At 33.8% G+C, this 27,673-nt stretch overlaps 1 protein-coding gene across 2 annotated transcripts in view; it reads left to right on the top strand.

The window, feature by feature from the left end:
* Positions 1-27,673, top strand: part of ROCK1 (Rho associated coiled-coil containing protein kinase 1) — a 160,202-nt gene that overhangs the window by 69,560 nt on the left and 62,969 nt on the right. Inside the window, exons 6-13 of one of the 2 annotated variants that reach the window (XM_014860419.3) lie at positions 231-315; positions 1,580-1,724; positions 2,058-2,196; positions 3,578-3,669; positions 13,460-13,619; positions 16,271-16,331; positions 19,737-19,825; positions 22,289-22,337. In XM_014860419.3, coding sequence (XP_014715905.1) covers positions 231-315; positions 1,580-1,724; positions 2,058-2,196; positions 3,578-3,669; positions 13,460-13,619; positions 16,271-16,331; positions 19,737-19,825; positions 22,289-22,337 — 820 coding nt within the window. The remainder of the gene's footprint in view (positions 1-230; positions 316-1,579; positions 1,725-2,057; positions 2,197-3,577; positions 3,670-13,459; positions 13,620-16,270; positions 16,332-19,736; positions 19,826-22,288; positions 22,338-27,673) is intronic. The other variant, XM_014860420.3, reaches the window with a different exon arrangement.

Raw genomic sequence — 27,673 nt, 5'->3', positions numbered from 1 at the left:
TTAAAAGAAAAAGAAATATATATATGTCTTCTTTTGAGGTATGAACATATAAAGGAGTTTCCCTGCTGAAGATCAATTTATAGATATAGATAGAAAGTACATTTGAATAGATCAAAAGTGACCTTATCTACATTGAGTGAGGATACATGACCTAAAATAACTGCCTCACATAATTTTTATCAGTGTCTGATCTGTTTCGGAAATACTCTACTGTGTTTTTTCCCCCTCAGGGATGTGAAGCCTGATAACATGCTGCTGGATAAATCTGGACATTTGAAGTTAGCAGATTTTGGTACTTGTATGAAGATGAATAAGGTTAAATAATTAGATTTTAATTTAGCTTTTGCTAATTCAAGATAGCTGCTTTTTAGAAAATACTATAAGAATTTACCATCCATAGCTGGACTTGTACTGAATTGATGTGACCTGTCTTATTTGTTGAAATAGATGCCATGGTTTCAATGTTACGTTAGTAACTAGTGAGTGATTTATTTTTTCCTTTCTACTTAGGGTAAGTGTGGATTGCCATATTTACTAAATCCTTTATAAGAACTCTGTAATATACACTACTGGTAACTAGAAATGGAATTAGTCGCTAATGACAGTGTTAAAATTAGACTTTCATAAAAATTGGATTTCAGTAATGTGTGTATTTTTTTAGCGTTTTACTTAGCCTTCTACTAATATGTTAATGATCTTACCATTTATTTTGGGAGTCAGCCTTATAAAGATATCAATCCTCACTATTTATATAATAAATAACTTACATACATAGCTGAAGTAGCAAGTATGCTGCTTTATTTTCAGTTGAAACGGTTTATGTTCTTTGAAACTTACCACAGAACAATAACTAGAAAGTTGTATTTATTATTTTGAAAAGGTCAATTATTGGTTAGAAGGAAACACTACATAAGAACTGTTTTGTGAACGTTTAATTATAATTTTCTTGCATTCATACCAGCTAAATTAACTAATGGGTATGTATAGTTTTTTGTTTCTGTTTTTTGTTTTTGGAGAAAGTTAAAATGCATTATCAGATAGATATTTAGTGTGCTTAACACTGTTATGCCCTTTTCCCATACGCAAGCTTCTCCATTCTAAAGTCAGTTCTTGAATGTTTTCTTCACAGTTTCAAGCACAGTTAAATTGAATGTCTATTTTAGTAAAAAAGTAATTAATTCAGCATTTATATATTATTGTTAGCAAATGATTCATCTTAGCCCCTCAGTCTATTTGCATTGGCTTATATACTTGTTTCTGCAATTAAGATGAGAGCATTATATTGGCACAACTAAGGAAATAATAAATGGTGATAATGTGTCTTTCTAGTGAGCATTATGAAATAAAAATCACTGATGTATCCATACACATACATACATGCACAATGAATATATTGTGTATATAATATGTATATATGATTAAGCTATTTGTCCATTTTAGTCGTTTACGTTAGGTTTTGGTATATTTATAGCCCAAAGATTTAGAGTTCTATAAGTTATATTAAGGAAGCTATTTTAAATATTCGAGACTCTATATTTAAAATATCCTAATTCAAGATTTGACCTGCCGCTCTTTTTAGGAAGGTATGGTACGATGTGATACAGCAGTTGGAACACCTGATTATATTTCCCCTGAAGTATTGAAATCTCAAGGTGGTGATGGTTATTATGGACGAGAGTGTGACTGGTGGTCAGTTGGGGTATTTTTATATGAAATGCTTGTAGGTGAGTAAAGTAGTATTTTGTGTACCTCTAGCATAGTTGTTCACCCCAAAACTTACCACTTGGCTTCTTCTAATAAAATATTTATTACATTAAGCAGTGTTGATTTTGTTTGTAGGAAACAAACTGATCCAAACCTGCTTTGTGTGTGTTTTTAAAAGCTGTTGAGAAGCTTAAAGCAACTTCGTAATGTGTTATTTCTTTTTATATATTGAGTGTATGTTTTTACCCTAATGCAGATTTAGTAATCTTTCAACAGGTAACACTGACTCTTCCTTTGAATTGATTTTTTTAAGTGTGTTGTATTTGCTTTTGTTTTCTCTATCAATTTTTCAGGTGATACACCTTTTTATGCAGATTCTCTGGTTGGAACTTACAGTAAGATTATGAACCATAAAAATTCACTTACCTTCCCTGATGATAATGACATATCAAAAGAAGCAAAAAATCTTATTTGTGCCTTCCTTACTGACCGGTAAATAATCTTAACATTGAACTTACTTCTATTTATTCTAAGGGAATTCTCATTTTGCTGCTCAGTTTTTTAAGGTCTATATCTGAGTTCCTATATCTGAACTATTGGAATAAAAATGTTACCATTCCCAAAATCAGTCATGACAGTGAAACCTAACATAATTTTATAGTTTTCTGGAGGCTTTTCTGGATCTCAACTCACTTGCCTTACCTAAGAAATTGGGATAATAGTATATTCTTTTCTGATGGCTAGATGAGATGATTTTTTTGAAAATTTCATTGTTAAATTTTTAACTTGGCCAACTATAAAAATGATAGTATATTTTATTGAGTCTGAGATTTTTTTAAACATGTTAACATTTCTGAAATTAGAGTGCATCTTACAATCAATGATTAAGATTATGTTTAATATTTATGGTCGTATATTGTTAATTTAAGTAGTAGAGAGGCCTAGTACTTTTAAATATATTTCAATTTCAGATTTACTTTAATTAAAAGTAACTTATTCTCCTTCTCTATGTCTTTTAAGAGCGTGAAATGTATAGTTTTTCAAATTCTTACATTTTAATATATGTTCCATATAAATATAAATGCAATGCTGTGTGTTAGATGCTGGGGATATAGAAATGAATAAGTCACACAGCCACTACTCTCCACCACCTTATAGTCCTTTGGGGAAAATAGACAAGCAAATTAGACATTTATACAGAAAGATAAGTACTCTGAGTTAAGTACTATGTGCCATAGAACCTGAGTGCGCAAACTTAACCACTTGGCCACGGGGCCAGCCCCTAAAGGCACACATTTTTAGACACTCTCTACTATGCTCACTGAAGAGGCCAAGAATCAGTGACTTGTCCTGTTAAAACTCTCAGTTTTGTAGTAATGTCAAGAACTAGTTGTCATTAGTTTTTGATTGCTACAAAATATTTGAGTATAAAATGGCGATTTTAAATTTAAACTGTATTTCTGGGTTTTGTTAGTTTCTGATGTGAGGGAAGGTTGTCGGTTGCAAAGAACGATTTACTACCACTATTTAAAAAAAGCTATTAAGAAGATTCACTGTGTTTTATTCATTGTGCTAATGAAGCAAAGTGAGCCATTAGTTTAGATTTTTGTTGTCAATAGAAAAGTCACAGAGTATCAGCAAGTCGGTGCTTTTTATTTATTTTTTTCTTCAGAAGATTCTTTATTATTCTCAGTCTTCAACTTATTTTTTACTTAAGCTGAAAATTATTCTGACAAGCAGTATAATTTCAAGGTGATATAGAACTATATTTATCATCCTTCACAGATTTAGCATTGTGCCCAAAAATAAATCTGGACACGTTATAATAATATCTTAAATGCTTAATAATTTTTCTCCTTCTTTCTCTGTTTAGAGAGGTGAGATTAGGGCGAAATGGCGTAGAAGAAATCAAACGACATCTCTTCTTTAAAAATGATCAGTGGGCTTGGGAAACACTCCGAGACAGTAAGTTATTTTTTCTTGCACATTGCAGTGAATATTTGAGAGTATTTGTGGTAAATAGTCTGTTGAAACTGTGTTACTAATATATGTGTTTGTCTGATGGAAATCCAAAGTACACAAATGTAGTGTGGGTATTGTCCTAACCTAGTTAAAAGGAGACTATTTGATAATATTGGGGAAATTGTACTGCTACTTCTCTTATATCCCACTCAAGACACCAAGATAAATTATTATACGTGTGTAATGGAGTTGGGCTCAACAGTCATAATTTGATATTTGATCTTTGTTGAATTGCCTTTTGTTTTAGACTTTAGTATCTCACTGTGGAAGAAGTCAATAAATAAGGGGTAAAGAAATTAAAATATATTTCTTGTGAAAAGATAAGTTATCTCTTGTTTTTACTAAAACCTAAAATATAAGGTTCTGTTAATAATAACAAATAATTAATAAATATCAGAATTTAATTTGTATAAAGATATAGGAAATTCTGGTATACTTGATTCCATCAGGCTTGCAGCTTGCAATTTAGAAATAAAAATATTTAGTGTGCAAGAAGTTCATTTTCAGTCAGTTTAGAACATTTCCCTATTTTACAAAAAAGTTAAAATTATAAGATGAGTCACTGAAAATCTTGTTCAACATAGCTGAATCAAAATTACAATGGCACCATCATTTTAGTGAATTTGGGAGGCCAGGAATTCATTTTTCCCCTGTTGAAGTCTCAGGGATTTTTTTCCCTTTTACTTATCAAAGAAAGGATAGTGTATACCAGCCCGTAACTTTCTGCTGTAGCAACGACAATGAACAATAATAATAGTAGTTTTAGAAAGAGTTACAAATTAGGTATTTGTCTTAAGGCCTGCCTATCTAGTTGAGACTGAGGGATAGTTCTTTCAGGGGAGAAAAATCTTAATTTTGAAGAAACAGATCATATAGGTTTGCCAATATTAATTAAGTATCCTAGTTATCAAATATTTTAAAAGAAACAGTTATATTGCCTTCAAGTACAGTACATACATTGTACTAAGCTTATAAAATTGAGAAGGGAAAGAGGAGAAATAAGAAATTCTTGCGGAAATTAAGAAATTACACTGCTACAAAGAATGACATTGAATGACATATCTGGAGGAGCTCCAGGAGCAGCTTAACCTTGGGAGAACTTATTAACAGTTATACACTGGGAAATGAGGAACTTACTCCTCCTCATAAGTAAGTGAGAAGTGATTGTTGTCTTCTCGCTGCATGAGAAACTGTTGCAAGACAAAGAAGAGAGAAGAGAGTAAGAGGATGAAGGATTGCATTGAAAAGCTTTGTGTTTTTATTCAAGTTATGCTTTTAGTAGAGTTTAAGAAGGCTGAAAACGTACGATTTATATGATTATAAATCTGAAGAAAATTTAAAAAGGGACCGAAGAAAATAGAAAGTATTTTTTGTATTACTTTAAATTCTTTTTCAAAGTGAAGCAATGCATAAATAACTATAAAATAACCACACAATAAATCTCTCTAAAAAGTAGAGAGGACAAATTTCCTTTTTTGTATTGAAAGCTGCTATTAATTAGGAGAGGAGGTAACCTAGTCAACAAATATTGAACACCTAGTATATGCTGAGCATATATTGTTATACTTCAATAGAACTGTTTATATTTATGAAAAAAAGCAGGTAAAGTAATTACTTCATTGCTTTAAATCAAATGAACTATTTAAGGAATTTCTATAATTAGATAATTTTATTAGTCTTTTTTGTCAATTCTATATCTTTTTAAGATCTATTTTATCTATTGTTTTGCTATGGTGTATTTAGATTTAACATACTTATAAACATTTTGACAGCTCTTCTTAATTCTAATAGCTCCTATTTTGTGGCCATTGTAAAAAAAGAAAGAGAAATTGAAGTCTGTAGAACTTATTGTTCTCTTCTTCCCTTTCCCTCTTCCTACCCCTTCTTTACTTCCCACCCCTAAAATACCAAGAATACTTGTATTCTGAACTGACCTCTCTGACCTGCTAAGTTTTAAAAAATTATGTGACAGTTATAATTCTTTATCTTTTGGACTCTCCAATTTTCTTTGGCAAATTGCTTACCTTTTACAAATAATAGTTCTTTTGGTAGTTTTACCACTTACATGTCTCCAAGTTACAATGGCAGTTAATCTTCACCATCTGTTCCTTGGTGGTGTGGGAGCAGGGTACAAAATAGCTTGATTTTTGGCAGATTTCCTTGAACTTCTTGATCTTATTCACTTGCAATTGAGAGTCACAAAGTGTTGAGATTATAAAATTACTTTTTCCACTCATTTGAGATAGAACTGAAAAAATGACAGGAGTGAGATTAAAGATAGAAGACAGAAGAAATGACAAGACCTAAATAACTTGCTACAGGTCATTCTGCTAGCAGGTGACAGACAATGTCAGGATTAAAATCTAAATCTGTTTGACTTCAAAGCTTTTGATCATGTGAAATAACATGCACCATTTAAAGATTTCCAGTATTCAGTATTATACAGACTAGAAATCAATATTTGTTGGCAGGTAAATTTGGGGGGAAAGAAAATGATAACATTTATTACATATAATAATACATTATTAATAACACGATGTTAAATATAATATGTGGTAACTTGCAAAACACTTTTCCATTCATGATCTCATTTGAGATAAGGTATTCCCATTACTTAGTCCACCTATAGCTGGTGGGAAATACACAAGATGGCAACAATAGTTAACTGTCAGTTCATGCAATAAATTTTCACTTTACTAGTTAAAAATAAACAAAAGTCATTGTCTGTAAGCACATTTATACTATTCTAGGTTCTGTGGATTAATGAAGTCTAGTGTCCTCTCTTTTAATTTTATATTCTCAAGGGAGAGATTATCAGTGTAGGCTTCATGGATAAAGAATTTAGGGTCTAGCAAATTTCAGGGGTTTAGGAGTTTAGACTTTCTCAGCATTATATTGGGTTCTTTTTATTTTTGAAATAAACTTCAGGAAAAATATCTTTTTATTGTGGTAAAGTATATATAACATAAAATTTACCATTTTAACCATTTTTAAGCATGCAGCTTAGTGGCATTAAGCACTTTCACATTGTTGTGCAACCATGACCACCATCCATCTATAGACCTTTTTCATCATCCCAAATGAAATCTCTGTACACATTAAACAATAAATTTCCATTCTCCTCTAACCCCACTCCCCAGTAGCCACTATTCTGCTTTCTGTCTCTCTGCTTTTGACTATTCTGGGGTACCTGAAATAAGTGAAATCATACAATATTTATCTTTTTTGAGATTGACTTATTTCACTTGTCTTCAGGGTTCATCCATGTTATAGCATGTATCAGGATTTCATTCCCTTTTAAGGATGAATAATACCCACTGTGTGTATTTACCCTGTTTTTTAATCCATTCATCTGTTGATAGATACTTAGAATGCTTGTATCTTTTAGCTATTGAGTGATGCTTCTCTGAACATTGGTGTACAAATATATGTCAGAGTCATTGCTTTCCATTCTTTTAAGTTAATTTTCATATATGGTATAAGGTAAGGGTTCAGCTTCATTCCTTTGCATGTGGATATACAGTTTTCCCAACACAATTTGCTGAAAAAACTGTCTTTTTTCCTTTAAATGTCTTGGCACCCTTGTTCAAAAATCATTTGACCGCATATGTGAGGGTTTATTTCTGGTTTCTCTATTCTATTCCATTGATCTATATGTCTTTTTTTATGCTAGTACCACACCATTTTGATTGCACTAGTTTTGTTTTAGGCTTTGAAATCAACAAGCATGAATCTCCCAACTTTGTGCTTCTTTTGCAAGATTGTTTTGGCTATTTGTGACCCCTTGAAATTCCATTTGAATTTTAGAATGGGTTTTCCGTTTCCGTTTTCCATGCAAGAAAGGACATTGAGATTTTGGTAACAGTTGCATTGAATATGTTTTCAGTTTGGATGCCTTTTATTTCATTTTCTTGCCTAATTGCTCTGACTAGAACTTCTAGTACAATGTTGAATAGGAGTGTGAAAGTGGGCCTCTTTGTCTTATTCCTGATCATAGCTTTCATTCTTTCACCATGGGTATGATGTTGGCTGTGGGTTTTTGATTAATGCCCTTTATCATATTCTCCTCTATTTCTTGTTGACTGAGTGTTTTTATCATGAACGGGTGTTGGATTTTTGTCAAATGCTTTTCTGTGTTAGCTGAAATGACCACATGGAATTTTTCTTCATTCTGTTAATGTGGTGTATCACACTGATTTACTTTCATATTGTGAACCATCCTGGAGTAAATCTCACTTGATCATAGCGCATAACCCTTTTAACATAGTGTTACATTCAGTTTGCTCGTATTTTGTTGAAGATGTTTGCATCTGGGTTATTGATACGTGGTTTTCTTTTCTTGTGGTGTCTCTGGCTTTGATGTCAGGATGATTCTGGCCTCATGGAATGAATTAGGAAGTGTTCCCTCTTCTGTTTTTTGGAAGAGTTTGAGGAGGATTGATTTTAATTTTTCTTTGTTTAGTAGAATTCAACTGTGAAATGATCTTGTCTTTTTTTCTTTGTTGGGACTTTTCAATTATTGATTAAATCTCTACTCACATTTTCTTTTTCAAGTAGGTTTTGGTAGTTTGTCTATTTCTAGGGATTTGTCATTTCATCTAGGTTATCTAATATGTTAGTATACAATTGTTCATAGTTTTTTCTTTTATCCCTTTTTATTTGTAGAAGGTCAGTAGTTATGTCCCTACTTTCATTTCTGATTTTAGTTATTTGTGTCTAATTTTTTCCCCTTAATCTAGTAAAAGATTTGTCAATTTTATTGATCTTTTTAAAGAACTAATTATTGATTTTGTTAGTTTTCACTGTTAATTTTCTCTTCTATAATTTGTTTATCTGCACTCTAATATTTATTGTTTCTTTCCTTACTCTGGCTCTGGGCTTAGTTTGCTTTTCCTTTTCTAGTTCCTTAGGGTGTCTGTTGAGTTACTGATTTGAGATCTTTCTTTTTGTTTAATGTAGGCGTTTACAGCTAAAATTTCCCCCTGAGTATTGCTTTTGCTGAATCCCATAAGTTTTGGTATGTTATTTTCATTTTCATTCATCTCGAAGCATTTTCTTTATCTCCCTTGTGATTTCTTCGACACATTGCTTGTTTAAGAGTGTGTTGTTTAATTTCCACATATTTGTGAAACTTCCAGTGTTCCCTTTATTGTTGATTTCTTGTTTTATTTCAGTGTGGTTGGAGAAGATGCTTTATATGATTTCAGTCTCTTTGAATTTATTAAGTTGTTTTTGAGCTAACATGGTCTATCCTGGAGAATGTCCCATGTGCAGTTGTGAAAAATGTGTGTTCTGCTGTTGGTGGTGGAGTGAGCTTTATATGTCTATTACATCTAGTTAGTTTATGGTGTTGTGCAAGCCCTCCATTTTCTTATTCATCTTCTCTTTAGATGTTCTGTCCTTTTTTGAAAGTGAGTTATTGAAGACTCTGTTATTTTAGAACCATCTATTTGGAACTATTTCCCTTGTTTTGTGTCATTTTTTGCTACATTTATTTTATTTTATTTTGGGAGGAGGAGAGTGAAGAAGGTTGGCCCTGAGCCAACATCTGGTGCCAATCTTCCTCTTTTTGCTTGAGGAAGATTGTCCCTGAGTTAACATCTGTGCCAATCTTCCTTTTTTTTTTGTATGTGAGATACCACCACAGTGTGGCTTGATGAATGGTGTGCCAGTCTGTGCCTGGGATACAAACCCATGAATCCCAGGCTCCTAAAGCGGAGTGTGCAAACTTAACCACTATGCCATCAGGCTGGCCCCCGCTATATATATTTTAAAACTGTGCTGTTGGATGTATATATATTTATAATTGTCAGATCTTCGTGATGAATGGATTTTTTTTATCAATATGATCAATATGTAATATCTTTCCTTGTCTGTTTTAACCATTTTTGACTTAAAGTCTATGTTTTAATCCATTCTTCTAATCTCTACATTTTAACTGGTGAGTTTTAAATTTAAAGTGAATACTATATGGAAAGGCTTCTACCATTGTCCTATTTGCTTTCTATGTGTCTTATTTTTTTGTTCCTCAGTTCCTGCATTAGTGCCTTCTTTTGTATTTAGTGGATTTTTTTCTAGTGCACTGTTTTGATTCCTTCTTTATTCTTTATTCTATTACTTCTTTGTTCTTTTCCTTTTCTGTATGTTAGTCATTTTCTTATAGTAATTACCCTGAGGATTACACTTAACATCCCCAAATGATAACAATCTAGGTTGAATTGATACAATTTACTGTTAGTAGCAAACAAAAACTGCTCCTATACAGATCCATTTCCTCCCTTTGTGTTGTTGTCACAGATTACATCTTTATGTATTGTGTGCTCAATAACATAAGTTTATAACTATTCTTTTATGTGTTTGTCTTTTAAATCATATTGGGGGGAAAGTGAACTTACAAAACAAAAATACAATAAGGCTGGCTTTTACATCTACCTGTATTTACCTTTACTGGTGTTCTTTATTTCTTCATAAGGCTTCAAGTTAGTGCCTAGTGTCCTTTCATTTCAACCTGAAAAACTTCCTGTAGCATTTCTTGTAGGACAGGTTTACTAGCAATGAACTCTCAGCTTTTCTTTACCTGGGGATATCCTAATTTCTCCTTCATTTTTAAAGAATAATTTGGTTGGATATAGACTTCTTGTTTGACAGCTGTTTTCTTTCAGCACTTTATGTCATTCCACTACCTTTGACCTCCAAGGTTTCTGCTTAGAAATTGGCTGTTAATCTTACTGAGGATCCCTTCTATGTGACAAATTGCTTCTCTGTTGTTGCTTTCAAGATTCTTTGTCTTTGTCTTTTGAAAATTTATTATACTGTGTCTTGATGTGGATCTGAGTTTTTCTTGCTTGAAGTTCATTGAGCTTCTTGGATGTGTAGATTCATATATTTCATCAAATTGCGATAGTTTTCAGCCATTATTTCTTTAAATATTCTTTCTTCCCCTTTCTCTACTTTCCTGGGACTTTCAATAATATGTGTGTTGGTCGGCGTTATGGTGTCCCCAAAATTCATCTTTTCATTCTTTTTTCTTTCTGTTCCTCACATTTGATAATTTTAGTTGTCCTATCTTTAAGTTTAGTGGTTCCTTTTCCTGCTCAAATCTCTGTTGAACCCCTCAAGTACATTTTAGTTCCAGCTGCTGTACATTTCAGTGCTGGAATTCCTATTTGGTACCTCTTTCCATCTCTTTATTGATCTTTTATATTTGTTAAGGTGTCATACTCCTGGTTTCCTTTAGTTCTTTTTCCATGGATTCCTTTAGTCTTTGAGCACATTTAAGACAGTTTATTTAAAGTCTTTGTTTAATAAAACCAATTTCTGAGTCTCCTCAATGATGGTTTTTGTCATTTTCTTTATTCCCTGTAAATGGGCCACACTTTTCCTGTTCCTTTACATGCTTTGTAATTTTTTGTTGAAAAGTGGGTATTTTGAACATTATAACATTTAACTCTGGAAATCCAATTTCCACCTCCCAAGGTTTGCTGTTGTTGCTTGTTCTGGGCTTTAGTCATCTGTTTGTTTAGCAGTTTTTTCAAACTGTTTTTACTAAGTCTGTAATTCTTTATCATGTGTGGTAACTGAAGTCCCCTTTCCATTATCTCAGCTGGCAGCCAGTGACAAACATTTCCTTAAATGCCAAAATTTCGCGGCCTCTTTCATTAAACATTCCCCTGTTTGTTTTAAGTTTTTCTTAGATTTCAGACTTCTGAAAAAAGTTGATTCTGATAGTTTTTGCTAGCTTAATGATACTTCAATGGAGGAGTGGCTTCTTAGAGCTACCTACTCTGCCATTTTCAGTGACATCAGCTGGATTCTTTTTTATGGAACATGATTGCTATATTACCAATTGTTTATTGAAAGAATGGAATACCCTATGAATCAATGGTGATTCAGTAATGCTATCTTTATTCTTATCTTAGTTACTAGTTGTGATGTCATTATATGGTATTACGTAAAGCTTAAATATCTTAATTTGGAAGCAGAAATAATTACTTTTATAATTCTCCCAAGATTTCCCCTACTTGTATCTCAGAATTTAGTCAGAATTTTTTTTATTTTAAAACTATTCTGAAATGCTATGTCATGAGACTAGGTCCATCTGAAACAGCAAGAGAAAATGCACCAAAGTTGCTCTGCTTCCTTTTAAAATCTTTTTTATATGCTAATTTTAATAAAGTTTCTTGGCCTTGGAACTACACCTTATAAATCTTTTTTGTGTGGATTGTTCTTAACATTGTAGGATGTTTAGCCATATCCCTGGTCTCCACCCACTAGATGCCAGTAGCACTCCTCCCCAGTTATAACAACCAAAATGTACTTAGACATTGCCAGATGTCCCCCATGGGACAAAATTGGTTTAAAATTGAAAACCACTGTTTTAAAGTAAAATTTATGCCAAAATTTGTATACTTCAGTAGGAGAGACAACTTCTTTCCTCCTCATTTTACAAATGAGGCAGTTTTTATTATTAGGAAGGTAGAATTGTCTAGTCAGGCAGTTTTCTTGGCCATTAAGGAAAGAAAATGGTGGAAAAGACCTTTTCTCATTCATTGTTAGCTAGTACTATAGCTTCTTTGGATTAAATGTGTTGTTTCATTCCTGTATTTATCAGATAGTTCAGTGCATCTAAGATGCATAATAATAGTTATTTCTTGCCTGGAATACCCAGATAATTCAATAGAAAAATGATTCTTTTATTTGAGAGATTAAGGCCATGAAACTAGGTCACTTTCTTGTTGTTTGTTTGTTCATCTTCATATTTTTCTCTAAGGAAACATGATATGATTGTATTTAAAATAATTATTCAATATTTTGATGATAATATTTCAGTGATGTTTTATCCTGTATCTTTAAACTAAAAAACATTTTTCCAAAATTTTGTTTTTAGATATATTCTCTGTATTATATTCAAACTCCAAAAGAAGATAGTAGTAGTAGTAGGTTCATATGGTATTTTCTCCTATGTTATGAAGATTTAAGCATTACCATGTGTGGTTTTATATTTTTAAGTATATATGACTCTTGCTCCTCAACAAGCTTATAACTCTTGAAGATTCTGTGTCCATGTTTTATATCCCTGCCCTCTTTACCTCACTAAGTTGTTTCTTAATCACTTGATCCAAGGAAGGTACCTAGTCTGATAATATAATTCAAAATACTCTGCTCCTTGTGACTTAATCTTATAGAGATATACTGAGGGGGTATGTGGGATACTTATCATCTAGATTCTAGATGAGTAAAAATATTTCAGTACCAAATTATTTATTATATTCAGGACTACTAAGAAGCAACCTTGATTTGTAGTTTGCTATGGAGCAGAGTAATAAACAGAATATTGTATTTGAAACTAATCAACTTTGAGTACAGTTTGTTATGCTAGTTTCTGAAAAGTCTTTTTTGTAGTCCTGACTGCTTTTGCATATTTTATACTATGATGAATTCTAAAACAAACCTTAATAATACTTGACTTGTAATATTCAAATTAAACTTGAGGTATAGATGATAACTGAAGGTGATTTTGGAGATAATTGTTTCACAAAAGTACATAATGATCAATATCAATTGATTAATAATCCTAATAAAGTTTACTATAATGAGATTCAATACATTTGGAATTTGTGGTTTGCAAGTTATTTGTATGTGGGAAACTATTAGTAATTGGTATGAAATCTTTACTTCATTTTATTTTTATATTAAATTTGAAGTGAACTACTAATTTTGTGTCTGTTTTTAGCTGTAGCGCCAGTTGTACCTGATTTAAGTAGTGACATTGATACAAGTAACTTTGATGACCTGGAAGAAGATAAAGGAGATGAAGAAACATTCCCTATACCTAAAGCTTTTGTTGGCAATCAACTACCTTTTGTAGGATTTACATATTATAGCAATCGTAGGTAAGTATGCTAAACATTGATTTTAGGAGTAGGTACTAATTTTGTTGTAGTCATATTATTTTCTTAGAAGTATCTAAAAATCATTTTTAAAACGTTTAAAGTAGATTTAATGGTATATGAAGAGAGATCTTAATGTGCCATTTTTCAGCGATCTATGATGTTTCTATTGTTTCATATTTAATTTCTTTCAGACTCATCTGTGTTCAGGATATTGTTTTCCAGAAATTTTTTTGCTGAATGATGTACTTTATATTTTCAAGTTAATTATTTATTATTTCAAGTTAATTAATAGGTTAAAAGATTCTAGTAGTACTGATATTTTGGTTAATCTTGTTATTCAGAAAGTTCTGATTTCATAGTACAATTTGGAACCATATATAGTTTTCTAGTATTATCATTACTATATTGATGTTACCAAAGGCCTGTAATTTTTAGTTTTTGAAAAATTAAGTGATTCCTCCCAAAAACCACTAAATGAACTCACCATGTCTTATAGCATGTAAGACGTTGTGATGTTGGACAACTAACTTTAATCTTTTATGCCTCCATTCCCTCAAAAATAGGGATGATGATGATGATGATGATCATACTTCTCTCTTAGAGTTGTTGTAAGGGTTAAGGATATCAAAACACAGTAAAACACTTAGAGCAATGCTTTGCATGGATTAAGCACCCACTGTTAGCTATTACTATCATTAGTTTGAGCTAATGTTAGCTTTAGTCTTTTCAAATGGACTTGAGATATAAGTTAAACATTTAACAGTATTTCAGTATGCTGAGCATTCATTCATTGAACAGACACATTTAACAGCTTAGTTTTTGTCAGGTGTATGCTAAGCACCAAGGTGCAGGGAGATGGGTAAATAACATACAGTACCTTTTCTTGAGATGCTCATATCCTAGTAAGGAAATGGATAAATTGTACAATATAGGTTGGTAAGTGGCACACAATAGAAATCTGAAAGTGCTAAAACCAAATGTAATACAGTGAACCATATGATGACATTTACTGAGTGTATTAAATCTACTTATTAAATTTATTAAAAAATATGTACTTCTACAAATTATACTCCATTTGCATATTAGATATTTGAATTACTTGGAGTAATTATTACATTTAAAGTTTTATTTTATTTTATTATTTTTTTCAAAGATTTTATTTTTCCTTTTTTTCCCAAAGCCCCCCAGTACATAGTTGTATATTTTTAGTTGTGCGTCCTTCTAGTTGTGGCATGTGGGATGCCGCTTCAGCATGGCTTGATGAGCGGTGCCATGTCCCCACCCGGGATCCAAACTGGCAAAACTCTGGGCCACCAAAGCAGAGCACGCGAACCTAACCACTTGGCCATGGGGCGGCCCCTGAAGTTTTATTTTAGCAAACCTTATTTGAAAGTGAAGCATCTTGTTATTTTAGCCAGAACTTTTTGTAATAGCCAATTCAGGTCAAGTTTAGAAAACAAGAAGGCAGTTTAGTCCTGCTTTATGAACTTTCTCCGACAATTCAACTGTAAGATAATACTAAATACTTTTGGTTGCATCACTAACCAGGTAGGTAGTACTTGACCCTTAGAAAAGTCCAATATTTTAATCCTTTTCCCTTGACACTCCATGAGTGTAATATTATGGCTGTTTTATATTGAAATACACACAGAGAGAAACTTCAAAGTGGTTTTTTCTGAGACCACTTCAGGAAGAAATGAAACGAAATCCTTTCTTTTTTTGTATTTTTATCAATTAGTCTCTGGCTTGGTTTTGGAAACACTTGAGATGTTGATATAAACAACCCCCAATGTTTTTGGATTTTCTATAGTTAATAGCAGGTAATTTATTGAGGTTTATCTATACAAAGGTAATCCTGAATTAAATAAACGTTATATGTACTGTTTGTACTATATTGTCATGCACTTGATTATGTTTTCTGGTTTTTCCTTGTATTCAACAGTTTCTTATATCCAAGCCTTAAATCCAAAGAGCTCTAACAACTGAAAGTTTTTTAGTGATTTCTCTGGTGACAAAACCTGCCATATCCTGGGGATCAGCCCTGTGGCCAAGTGGTTAAGTTCACGTGCTCCCCTTCAGCAGCCTGGGGGTTGCCGTTTTGAAGCCTGGGCATGGACCTATACACCACTCATCAAGCCATGCTGTGGCAGCATCCCACATAGAAGAACTAGAATGACGTACAACTAGGATATACAACTATTTACTGGGGCTTTGGGGAGAAAAAAAAGGAGGAAGATTGGCAACAGATATTAGCTCAGGGCCAATCTTCTTCACCAAAAAAGCATTAAAGAAAAAACACCCTGCCGTATGTTGCTCTCATGGCCAAAAACCCAGTCTGAACTAACTTGAGGCTATTTATGGTTTTTATTTATCCTACTTGGTATGAATATTCATATGCTTTGCTGTAGAAATAGTAAGATGATATATGATTACAGAGTGCTGCTTCAGACCTACTTAGGGATTTTATTGAATGTATGTATCATTTCTATATTTTCTTTCTAAAATAAAGAACTATGAACCTGTACTGAATTTTTAAAAAGCAAAGCAAGTACAATACTGAACAAAAAATAGGCATGTAGTGTTTGTTATTAGTTATTATTTGATATTGAAGAGTTTGTTTTGTTTACCTTTAAAAACTTTTTTCCTCTCAGATACTTATCTTCAACAAATCCTAATGATAACAGAACTAGCTCCAATGTGGATAAAAGCTTGGTAGGTATTTTCTTATTGTTATTTTTTTTAAGTTAGTTTTTGGATAATGTATTTTGTGTGCATGATATTAAGCGAACATTTATTGCTTCTGAATGTGTGGTTAGTGAACTTAAATTTTTATAGCACTTTTTACCTATTGTCTCCTCTCTAGTTTGATTTCTTGCCTAGCTACCAAATGGGGTATTATATGTGGAGGTAGTTAGTAAACCGTAAATTGCTACACAGATTGACAGTGGTGATCCTTCGAATCTTTGGAATTAGAAATTTATAATAAATCACTAAGGATCTTGACAGGAAAAACAGATGGCACATTCAAAAGAGTTAAATGAAAGTGCTTTTGTGTATAATAAGATATACATAACGTAAAATTTACCATTTTAACCATTCTTAAGTGTACAGTTCAGTGGCATTAAGTACCTTCACACTATTGTGCAACTATTGCCTCTATCCATCTCTAGAACTTTTTTCATCCTTGATTAAAACTTTGTACCCATTAAACTCTCCATTCCACTCTCTTGTGAGCCCCTAGTAACCAGTCTCCTACTTTCTGTCTCTATGAATTTGACTAATCTAGGTACCTCGTCTAAGTGGAATCATACAATATTTGACTTTTTGTGATTGGCTTATTTCACTTAGCCTAATGTCCTCAAGGTTCTTCTATGTTGTAGCATGTGTCAAAATTTCATCCCTTTTTAAGGCTGAATATATTATATTGTATGTATCTACCACATTTTGTTTATTCGTTCATTGAATGAAGAGAATTTAATGAAGGGACTGTTAACAGTGCTGTGAGCAGGGTCAAAGGGAGCAATAAATAAAGAGTGCTAAAGTACCCATTGATGAACAACAGTGGGGAAGCCATTTCCCCTAGTCTGAAGAGACAAGTCTTGTTACCACAGCTCAGAGAAAGCCTAGAATCATGAAAGAAGAGCACAGAAGATAGAAAACACTGCCAGAACCACAGTAAGGCAAGAAGAGTGTGGGGAGAATGAATACTTCATTTCTCCCACTTCTGATTTCCTGCTGGTGTCTCCCATAGGCTGAAACCAACCTTAAAATCATAGGGCAATGGAATGTAGGTAATGCAGTCTGTAGATTTCAAGGCAAAGAAGGGCAGAGGATGGATCTTCAAGGCTAGAAGGGAGGGGGGCAAATAGAGAATAACCAGTATAGTCATCATCGTCTAATTTGTCTACCGAAAATTAATTTTGGAAGTAAACATTAGAGACATGAGTCCTTTCTTTTGTGCATATAGCTCATATTCATGAGACAGAGGTTTAAAAAAAAACTTACTTGCTTACATTTTGAGGTCATTTTTGGGTTAGCCAGGACTTTTCTAAAAATATCAGAAATAATTATCTAGACATCCTTAGAGTATTCTTTGAACTCTGTGTACTGTAGGCTACATATTTTTAACTGAGGAGGGGAGCAGGTAGCAATCATCTTTTAAAAGCTGATATAATTCTTTCTCCTTGATACATTACTCTTAAATGTAAGAAAACATGTGATGGGAAGGGAAAGTGAGAAAAGGGAGAGTAAACTACGTGAGTACCTGTTAGCTCTTTTGGCCATCTTTCTTTTTTAAGTTCTCATCCCAATAGAGATATTTGCCAAGTTATATAGCTAACAAGGGCTTATAAATCTTTAAAATTAAAGCACCTTTGACCTAGAGAAGGTGACAGTGAGGAGCTGCTGTGACCCAGCTCTCGCTCTGTTAAATTTCTGTCGGATTAGTGGTACATTAGGACTTCAAAAAATATTCAATGGAATTGTTTTCTTTGGGCTGATCTTATTCAGGGGTGACTGTCATAAGTTTCCGTTAGTGGCTGCTACCTTGTATCTTTGCTCCGGTAAGATCACAGGGCAAGAAGAAAACATTGGCATGCCTACTATTTCTTTTAACCCGGAACTAAGTACAAAAGTCAACTAATTTAATTTTCAACTCTTCCTTGAAAGCCTTCTAGCAGAGATGCTAATGAACAACTTTGCAACTGCCAAATACAATGAATAATTGTCATTCCATATCTTATTTTTCTTTTTAACTGCATTTGACACTGACTAATCCCTCCTCCTTGGAACTTCTGGCTTTTTAACTCTTTCATGTTCCCATTGTTTCTTTCTTTTGTTCTTCCTGCCTCTTTGGGTTTATTTTCAGTCCTCTTTTTGCAGGATCTCCTCGCTCCCCCCTCTCTCTTCTTTTCCCTCCCTCCCCCTTTAATTATTAAATGTGTTTAAGGAGGTTCTGATCTTGGCTGTCGGTCGGCTCATTTTCTATGGGTAATCTCATGAGTGTACAGCTTGCTCCTCTGAGCTCTGGACCTGAATCTGTCTTCTCTCTCTCTGACTGGACTTCTCTTCCTGTATATCTCTGGCACCTCAACCTAGGCCAAAGCTAAACTCATGATTCTCCTCTCTCCATCCTGTCCCTAGCAGTTCTTGTTATGTTACCTATTTTTATTAGTAATAGTACTCTGTTATTTCTAATCAGTTGTTAGGTCATAAATTCTGCCTTTTAATTGACACAGTTATCCGTTTCCTCCTCTTCATTCCTACAGCCTCTCTGCCTTATGTCAGACCTATATATTCTTTTGCCTGAACTGTCTGAGTAGCCTATTAACTGGTTGCTTTATGTAGAATTTCTCTACCTTCTAATCTGTTCACCTTATTATTACCGAAGTGATGTTTCTAAAATGCCAGTACTATGTTATTTCCCTTTTTAAACTGCTTATAGGCCAAAGTCCCCAACTCCTACTTTTGCATACAAGGATTATGGGCCCACTCACCTTTTCAGATTTTATGTGTCTTCTTCTCCCTCTTGTAGTCTGTGCTTTGCCTATACTTGATTTCTTCTCATTTCCAAAATATATTTTCTTTTGCCTTTATGCTTTTGGACTCGGTCTTTCTGGATAAAATACCTTCCTTCTGCCACCTTCTCTGCTTGATAAATATCTCTTATCTTGTAGGTCTCAAACATTACATCTTCTTGGCAGAATTAAATGTGACCTCTTCTCTCCTTCAGAACACCTTGTATATAATATTATTATCACTTACCACTTTATATTGTAATATTTGTGTGTATGTCCTTGAGTTGTTGTAGGTTCTTTTCAGCTTCCGATTACCCTATGCCTCACTATTTAACTATTAGCTTCATGAGAACCGGGACCAAATCTTTTTAATTTTTATCTTATTAATGCCTACCACAATGCCTGACATATTTTTAGATGTTGGAAAAAAAAGCTTGTTAAATTAATAATAAAAATTTCAAATAGAAAGGGAAAGAATAAAATTGAACCAAATAATTCCCTCCCAAATAGGTATAAAATGGTAACATAAACTTGCTATTTTTAAATTTTCTAGGAATATTCTTAGTAAAATGAGTTTTAATTTTTTTGTTTTTAATTAAAGCAGGAAAATTTGCAAAAAACAATTTATAAGCTAGAAGAACAGCTGCATAATGAAATGCAATTAAAAGATGAAATGGAGCAGAAGTGCAGGTGAGAATATAATTATATGTTTTTCGCATTAAAAGTTGTATAGCAAATGCTTATTTTAAATAAAGCTTGCACTCTTTAAACATTTAAAGTAGACAGAAGTAAGGTAGAGATATAAACATTGCTACTGACAATGCATTCAATGAAGAATGTCTTGGCTAGAATTCGAAAGTCACATTTATGTTGGCTTTAGTTATGGATGTATTTTCCTCGGAATATTTAAAGTGCCTTTGCTCCCAGTAGTCTTTATTGAAAAACTATAGTGCTGATTCACTTAGTGCCTAATTTATTGCTTTTCTCTCCCATTTTAGTTAGCTGTGAAAGACCAAATTAGTTTACATTCAGTAAGGTGCTTTCTAAAATGTAAATGTCGTTGAAGATTAGAATTCACAAAATTTTTAATGCAGACATTCTAATTTCTTTACACTGTGATTCTCTAGAGCAATAACTCAGAATTTTTTTCCTATGAGTCTAAATCTAATAAGAGCTTCTATATTTATGAAAATATGGAATGATCAAGATTATTTTAAATAACTCAGCACAGTGAGTTACTCATTAATTATAAACAGTAACTTTTGTAATTATTTATAGTTTTAGTGGATAGTATTGAATAAATGAAATACAGAGGTCATGCAAAGATTAAGTATTCAACAAATGGAATTGGGAATACTGGTAGTTTTGTGAGTGGAGGGGAGGGGGAACAAGTAAAATTCTCACTGCATGCCTTTCCTGATAGATCAGATAGTTAAGCATATATTACAAACTTTTTAGAGAAGCACTTGAATGTAAACAATTAATTGATCCCAGGATTTGGGAGGAATTTTTAAGTATAAAATATGGAAATAAGGGGAGGAAGTGGATAAATATTATTGCATAAATGTTGAGAAGTTTCTCCATCCAAAAAATAGCAATGAGAAACTAGTGGGTAGTGGTGGTGGTTGGGAGCAATTTGGGAAAGAAATAAGAATGACCAGAGTGGCCAATAAACATGCAAATGTGGGAGAAAAAAGTCTGAGATGAGGCTGGGGAGATCAACAGAGTTTAGATGTTGAAGGACTTTGGATTTTTGTGGCTTTTTTGAGGAAGATTAGCCTTGAGCTAACATCTGCTGCCAATCCTCCTCTTTTTGCTGAGGAAGACTGGTCCTGAGCTAACATCCGTGCCCATCTTCCTCTACTTTATATGTGGGATGCCTACCACAGCATGGTTTGCCAAGCAGTGCCATGTCTGTACTGGGGATCCGAAGCAGTGAACCCCGGCCGCTGAAGCGGAATGCGCGAACTTAACCACTATGCCACCGGGCCAGCCCCTTGAAGGACTTTGTTTTTGATAAGCTAATAAATTTGGAATTTATCCTAAGGGTGATGGAAAAACATTGAAAGTTATGAAACTAAGAAATAAAAAAAGGGATCAAATTTGCTTTTTAAAAAGAAGTGTCTGGTTAGTTGGCAGCACTTGATATTAATTCAACTAAATGGGACTGAAGGAGGAAGATGAGTCAAGGGTGATTCCAAGGTCGTGCCCTTTGCTTAGGGACACTTGGAGGAGAAACAGATTGCTATTATGGGTAGGGGTGTGGAGCAGAGGGAATAAGTTTAGTTTTGGGCATGCTGAATGAGATGTTTGATAAGACATCCATGTGAGATGTGAGATGTTGCATATACAGATTTGAAGCTCAGAATTATGTTTAGAGCCAAAGAAAACAAATTGTGATGGAGATAATACGTCTTCATTTTATCTCAGATTTTTGCCCAAGTTGTCAAGTGGTGCATTTACTGATTTATATATGCCACCTCTCCCTACATTTACTTAATCTTGTATTAAAGGTTAGATGGCTAATTTTTGTTTAGTAGCAAGTATTGCATGAGGGAGTCCAGGGGTCCTTAATCTGCAATCCATAAACCTCCCCCAAAGGGACCGTGGATGGAATTTGAGGTCCTTAAACTTGGGTGAGAAAAAGTGAATATTTTATCTAATTTATAACTGAAATTCAGCATTTCTTTCAATTAGTAACATAGGCAGTAATCCACAATTATTAGCAGTACCTGTGAATTTTTTTTACCAATAAAAATCACAAATATTTTCTTCTATTCAATGATTACAATTGGTAGTTATCTCTAAATATCATTTATGCTCATCACTACTTTGAAATTATTGCCACTAGATCTTGTGATTTAATATATTAATAAAGTAGCACATTATTACCGAATCATACATTTTTTAAAGTTTGACTGTATTTCAATATAATTTTGGCTTCTTTTAATCTTACGTATTTTATTTTATGCTTTTAAAATATTATTTTGATAAAAAGCCATAGGTTCACCACACTAGACTGCCAAAGGAATCCGCAGCACAAAAAAAGGTTAAAAAATCTTAGGTAAATGGAAAAGTAAAGTATGTGGTGTTCCAACCTTGGGCAATAAAAAATAAAGATATTTCTAATCTATATTGCTTTTGTTTTTACAGAACTTCAAACATAAAATTAGACAAGATAATGAAAGAATTGGATGAAGAGGTACTTTTTGTTTTCTAATCAGAAGTTTTCCTTTTTGAGAGTTTTTTCCTCTTTCGGTTGATTTTGTTTTCTGAGAAAATTGCATTTGAACTCTATAGGTTGAAATATAGAACAGAACCAGAGAGTTATGATGAAAGCCTCACTTTGGAGCTGCAGATTCAAGTGATGCAGATTAGATTATACTTTTGTTTCCTTTATGTAGTTTTATTTTAGAACCATGTTAAATTTTAGTACGTGAATTTCATTTCAGTGGTTCTTAATATTTGAAAAGTGAGAAAGGAGCAAGAGAATCAAGAGATCAGAAACTGAATCTGGAACTATAGCAAAAAGAAACAGACAAATAGGAAAGAGGAAAGAATACAATTTTAAAAGGATTTACGTTACCATAATTTCATGCGATCAAATAGGAAATGTATTGATTTTAGAATTTTCCCCATGTTTTCCTTGGTCACCTAGCAAGAAGTTTTTATTATCAGGAAAACACAGCAAAAACATTTCATGATTCAGATATTTGTTTGCAAATATGTAATATATTTTCATTCCTTTTGGTCAACTTGTAAATATCTTTTTACTGTGTATATGAAGAGTTCTCTGAAAAGAAATATGCTCTCTATGGTCTTCTTCTTGTTGATGACTTCCTTTGTTCATTTTAGGTTTAATCTTTCTGACGATTTTTGTGCCATCTTAATTTTCTCTTTTCAGAATAGTATCTGTCAGTGGTGGGTTTTTTTGTATGTTTGTTTTTCATTTGTAGCTTTGGATATATATATATATGTAGTTATCTAGGAAGATTTAGATAATATTTTACCAACTTGCCATTGGTCAGTATACTTAGCCTAGCACTATTTATTTGACTCTAAGTATTTAAGAAATCTTTTTTGCATATCCTCCACTTTTTATTTCATTTCTAAAACACAGTTAAAATTCAAGTATGCTAAATTTAAATTATTCAGCTTTCTAAATTCAAAGTAGCGAGGGAGATCTTAATTATAAAATTAGAGTAGTCCTGCTTCTGGAAAGATGGAGTAAAAGTATTTGCCCCTATTCTTCCCAATAAGTACAGCTAAAAACCCTAGACATTAAATATAAACCAAATGTAAAAAGATTCTGAAAGGTGGAGAGAAGAAAGCAGACCAGCTAGCTAGAGTACTTGGGTCCCAAGAAATGACAGAGGAACAAATACTGTGGGTTTTCTTTTTGTGGCATATACCCCAGACCAGGTGTTGGAGAAGCTAGCAATCTGGAAACACCAGCAAGCACAGACAAGCAAAGCGACTCTCTCTAGCTAACGGACCAGGAAAGGGGCAGGCTAGCAAGTCAGAAAACTTTTATACAATCACTGCTCTGCTCAGCCAAACAGAATGTAAAAAAATATAACCTCACTCCCACCAGCAAAGGCTGAGTGGGAAGCCTAGACTTCCAGCCCCCTGATAGAGTGGTGTCAGAGAAGGTCCAATAGAAGGACTTTCATCTCTCCTGGGCAGTGACAAGCCTTCCCCTCTCCTCAGACAGTGTCATTGGAGACATGTTGGGAGTCAGTTTTCCACTTCTACCCAACACAGGGTACCCCTCAGACTCCCTGCTGGGGTTGTATCAGAAGAGGCCTAGTAGAGAGTCTGAACTTTTAATACTGAAATAATGAGCCCTCCTCCCCACAGCAATGTCTCTGGAGGTCACGTAGGCAGCAGTAACAAAATGCCTTCCCCATCAGCCATGTTATCAGTGGAGGCCTAGGGGGGGTGCCAGAACTCCCATTTTCATCCAGCAATAATGAGAATCCACTTCCCCCAACCTGTGTATCAGTAATGATCAAGTAGAAAACCCAGATTTCTGCCTCCATCTGGCAGAAATGAGGCAGAACTTCCTTAATCCCACCAGAACAGTGACAGAATAGACCTGCTAAAAGAGAAGACTTAAATAAGATCCAGAGTATCATAAGATAATATTCAAAATGTGAAGTTTTCAATAGAAAATCACTTGTCATAACTAGAACTAGGAAAATCTCAACTAGAATGAGCGAAGATAAAAACAGATACCAATACTGAGATAACACAGATGTTAAAATGATCTCACACAGATTTAAAGGAATCATCATAAATATATTTCAGTGAGCAACTAGACATACTTGAAACAAAAAATTAGAATTAGAAAGTCTCAGTAAAGAAATAGAAAGTCTTAGCAAAGACATAAGAATAACTGAAATAAAAATCTCAGTGGATGGGCTCAGCAGCAGAGTGAAGGATACAAAGGAAAGATTCAGAGAATTTGAAGATAGAACAATAGAAATTACCTAGTCTGAATATCAGTAAAAAAAGTGACAGAGCCTCAGGGACCTGTGGAACTATAGTAATGAAGTTCTAACATTTGTGTCACTGAAATTGCTGAAGGAGTGGAGATAAAGGGGACAGGAAGAAATAATGACAAAGTTCCACAAATTTGGCAAGACATGAACCTGCAAACAAAAGACGTAAGCCTACAAGAAGCTGAATGAATCACAAAAAGGGTAAACCCAAAGATATTCACACCAAGACACACAGTAGTCAGAATTCTGAAAACTAATGACAAAGAAGAAATCTTAAATACAGCAAAAGACACATACCTGTAGGGGAGGAACAATGCAAATGACAGCAGATTTCTTATTAGAAACCATGGAGGACGGAAGGAAGTTGCACAGCATTTTACAAGGGCTGGAAAAGAGATCAATCCAGAATTCTATGTCCAATGGAAAGTCCTTTCCAATTGAAAATCACAGTGTTCTCACATGAAGGAAAACTAAGAGAATTTGTCACCAGCATACCTTCTCTAAAAGAATTGCAAAGGAAATTCTCTAAATAGAAAGTAAATGATAAAAGAAGGAATCTTGACTTATCAGGAAAGAAGAAAAAACAGAGTAAAAATAGGGGTAAATACAATACACTTACTTTCTCCTGTTGTGTTTTTTTGTATTATATTTGACAGTTGAAGCAGAATTACAATATTGCCTAATGTGGTTCTCCATGTATGTAGGAGAAATATTTAAGACGATTATATTATAAACAGGAAGATAAAGGGATACATAAAGGGAGGTGACTTAATTCATACTGGTAAAATGCCAACACCAGTAGATTGTGATAAAGTATGCATATATAATGTAATATCTACAGCAACCACTGAAGAACCTATATAAAGATATGCTCAATAACACTGTAGATAAATCAAAATGGAATGCTAAAAAATATTCAGGTAATCCACAGAGAGAGAAGAAAGGGAAAATGGAGAAACAACAGAGAGAGATTAAACAAAAAACAAAAATGACAGACTTTAACCTATCAATAGTTATATTAAAGGTAAATTAAATATAGCATCAATTAAAAGAGATTGTCAGAGTAGATTTTTTAGCATGACCTACCTATATGCTATCCACCAGAAACTCTCTTCAAATGAAATAATATAGGTAAACTGAAAGTAAGAGGATGGAAAAATATGTCATACAAACATTAGCAAAAAGAAAGCAGCAATGGCAATATTAATACCAGATAAAGTAGACTTCAGGGGAAAGAAAATTACCAGGGGCAGAGAGGCACATTGCATGATGATAAAAAGGTTAGTCCAAAAGAGAACTATGTAGTGGGTACCAGGGGGAGGGGGGCTGTGGGATGAGCAGAAGGTATGAAGGGATGTTCCTGTAAGATGACAATAGTGTACAACTGAAATTTCATGATGTTGTAAACTATCATGACCTCAATTTAAAAAAAAAGGGTCAATCCACTAAGACATAGCATTCCTAAATTTATATTTACCAAACAACAGAGCTACAAAATATGTAAAACAAAAGCTGATAAAACTGAAAGGAGAAATAGTCCACGATTATTATTGGCGACTTTGTCAACTTAAAAGCAGATTTGCCTGTTATTTTATCCTCAGAATGAGTTTTTTGGGGATAGCCAAAGGAATTGTGATTCAGAAAGTGCATGCTGTGGCGAACTATAGGCAAATCTGGAAAACAAGGGAGGGGAGCTACTTTTATAGGGAAAAGAGGAGAGTAGAGAGGGGCTGTTCTAAATGAAAGTCCTTGGGGGAAAGTAACAGTTCATGGTGGTAACAGCTTCTCATTGGCTGAGCTGCAGCGTTTCTCAGTGGCTGGGCTGTTCCTGGTTTAGGAGAAAAGTCTTCCCTTACTAGTAAAGTAGTTTTACTTCCTGTGGAAGATGCAAGCATACCTCTTTTCCTGTTTGGTGTAATTGATGATGTGTGATAGGGCATGAGAGCTCCCCCTACAGACCTTCCCAACTCCAATTTAGTTAAGGTCTCGTTTATTAATTTCCACAACTTCAATACCACTCTCTAGACATATTCAACAAACATATAGGAGAACTCAGCCACACCATCGACCAACAGGACTTATTCTACATTTATAGAACCCTCCACCTAACGACAGCAAAATATACTTCCTTGGGGCTGGACCGTGGCCAAGTGATTAGGTTCATGTGCTCTGCTTCAGCAGCCCAGGGTTTCACCGGTTTGGATCCTGGGTGCAGACCATGCTGAGGCGGCATCTCACATAGCTCAACTAGAAGGACCTACAACTAGAATATACAACTATGTACGGGGGGGCTTTGGGGAGAAGAAAGAAAGAAAAAAGTTTGGCCCTGAGCTAGCATCTGTTGCCAATCTAGAAAAAAAATACACATTCTTTTCAAGCACTCAAGGAACACATACCAAGATATAACACATCCTGAGCAAATGTCTACAAATTTAGAAGAACTGAAATCACACAGAGTGTGGTCTCTGACCAAAATGTAATCAAACTAGAATGAATAACAGATATCAGGCAAATCTGCAAACACATGGAAACTAAACAACACCGTTCTAAATAATCCATAGATCAAAGAGGAAAGTCTTGGAGGCAATGAAAAAATACATTGGAGTGTTAATTATATCTCATAAAGTTATGTTAAAACATTATGGCTCTTCATCTTTTAAAAAAATATTTGGACAATGAAAGTGAAAATAAAACTTAATTTGTGGGATACAGCTAACAGTATTCTAAGGGAAATTTATGCACTAAATGCTTACATTAGAAAAGATGAAAGGTCTCAAATCAGTCATCTAAGCTTCTACCTCAAGAACCTAGAAAAAGAAGAGCAGAATAAACCCAAAGCAAGGAGGAGGAAGGAAAAATAAAGGTAAGAGAGAGATCAGTGGAATTGAAAACAGAAAAAAGAGAAAATCAATGAAAACCAAAAACTAGCTGTTTGGAAAGATCAGCAAAATCAACAAATCTCTATCAAGATTAAAAAGGAAAAAGAACACAGATTATCAGTATCAGGAATAAAACAGGACATATCACTACAGAC

This window comes from Equus asinus, chromosome 7 (genome assembly GCF_041296235.1).
Source record: "Equus asinus isolate D_3611 breed Donkey chromosome 7, EquAss-T2T_v2, whole genome shotgun sequence".
Taxonomy (NCBI): Eukaryota; Metazoa; Chordata; class Mammalia; order Perissodactyla; family Equidae; genus Equus; species Equus asinus.
The sequence above is the reverse complement of the archived record's forward strand: the minus strand, read 5'-3'. Positions and strand labels throughout refer to the sequence as shown.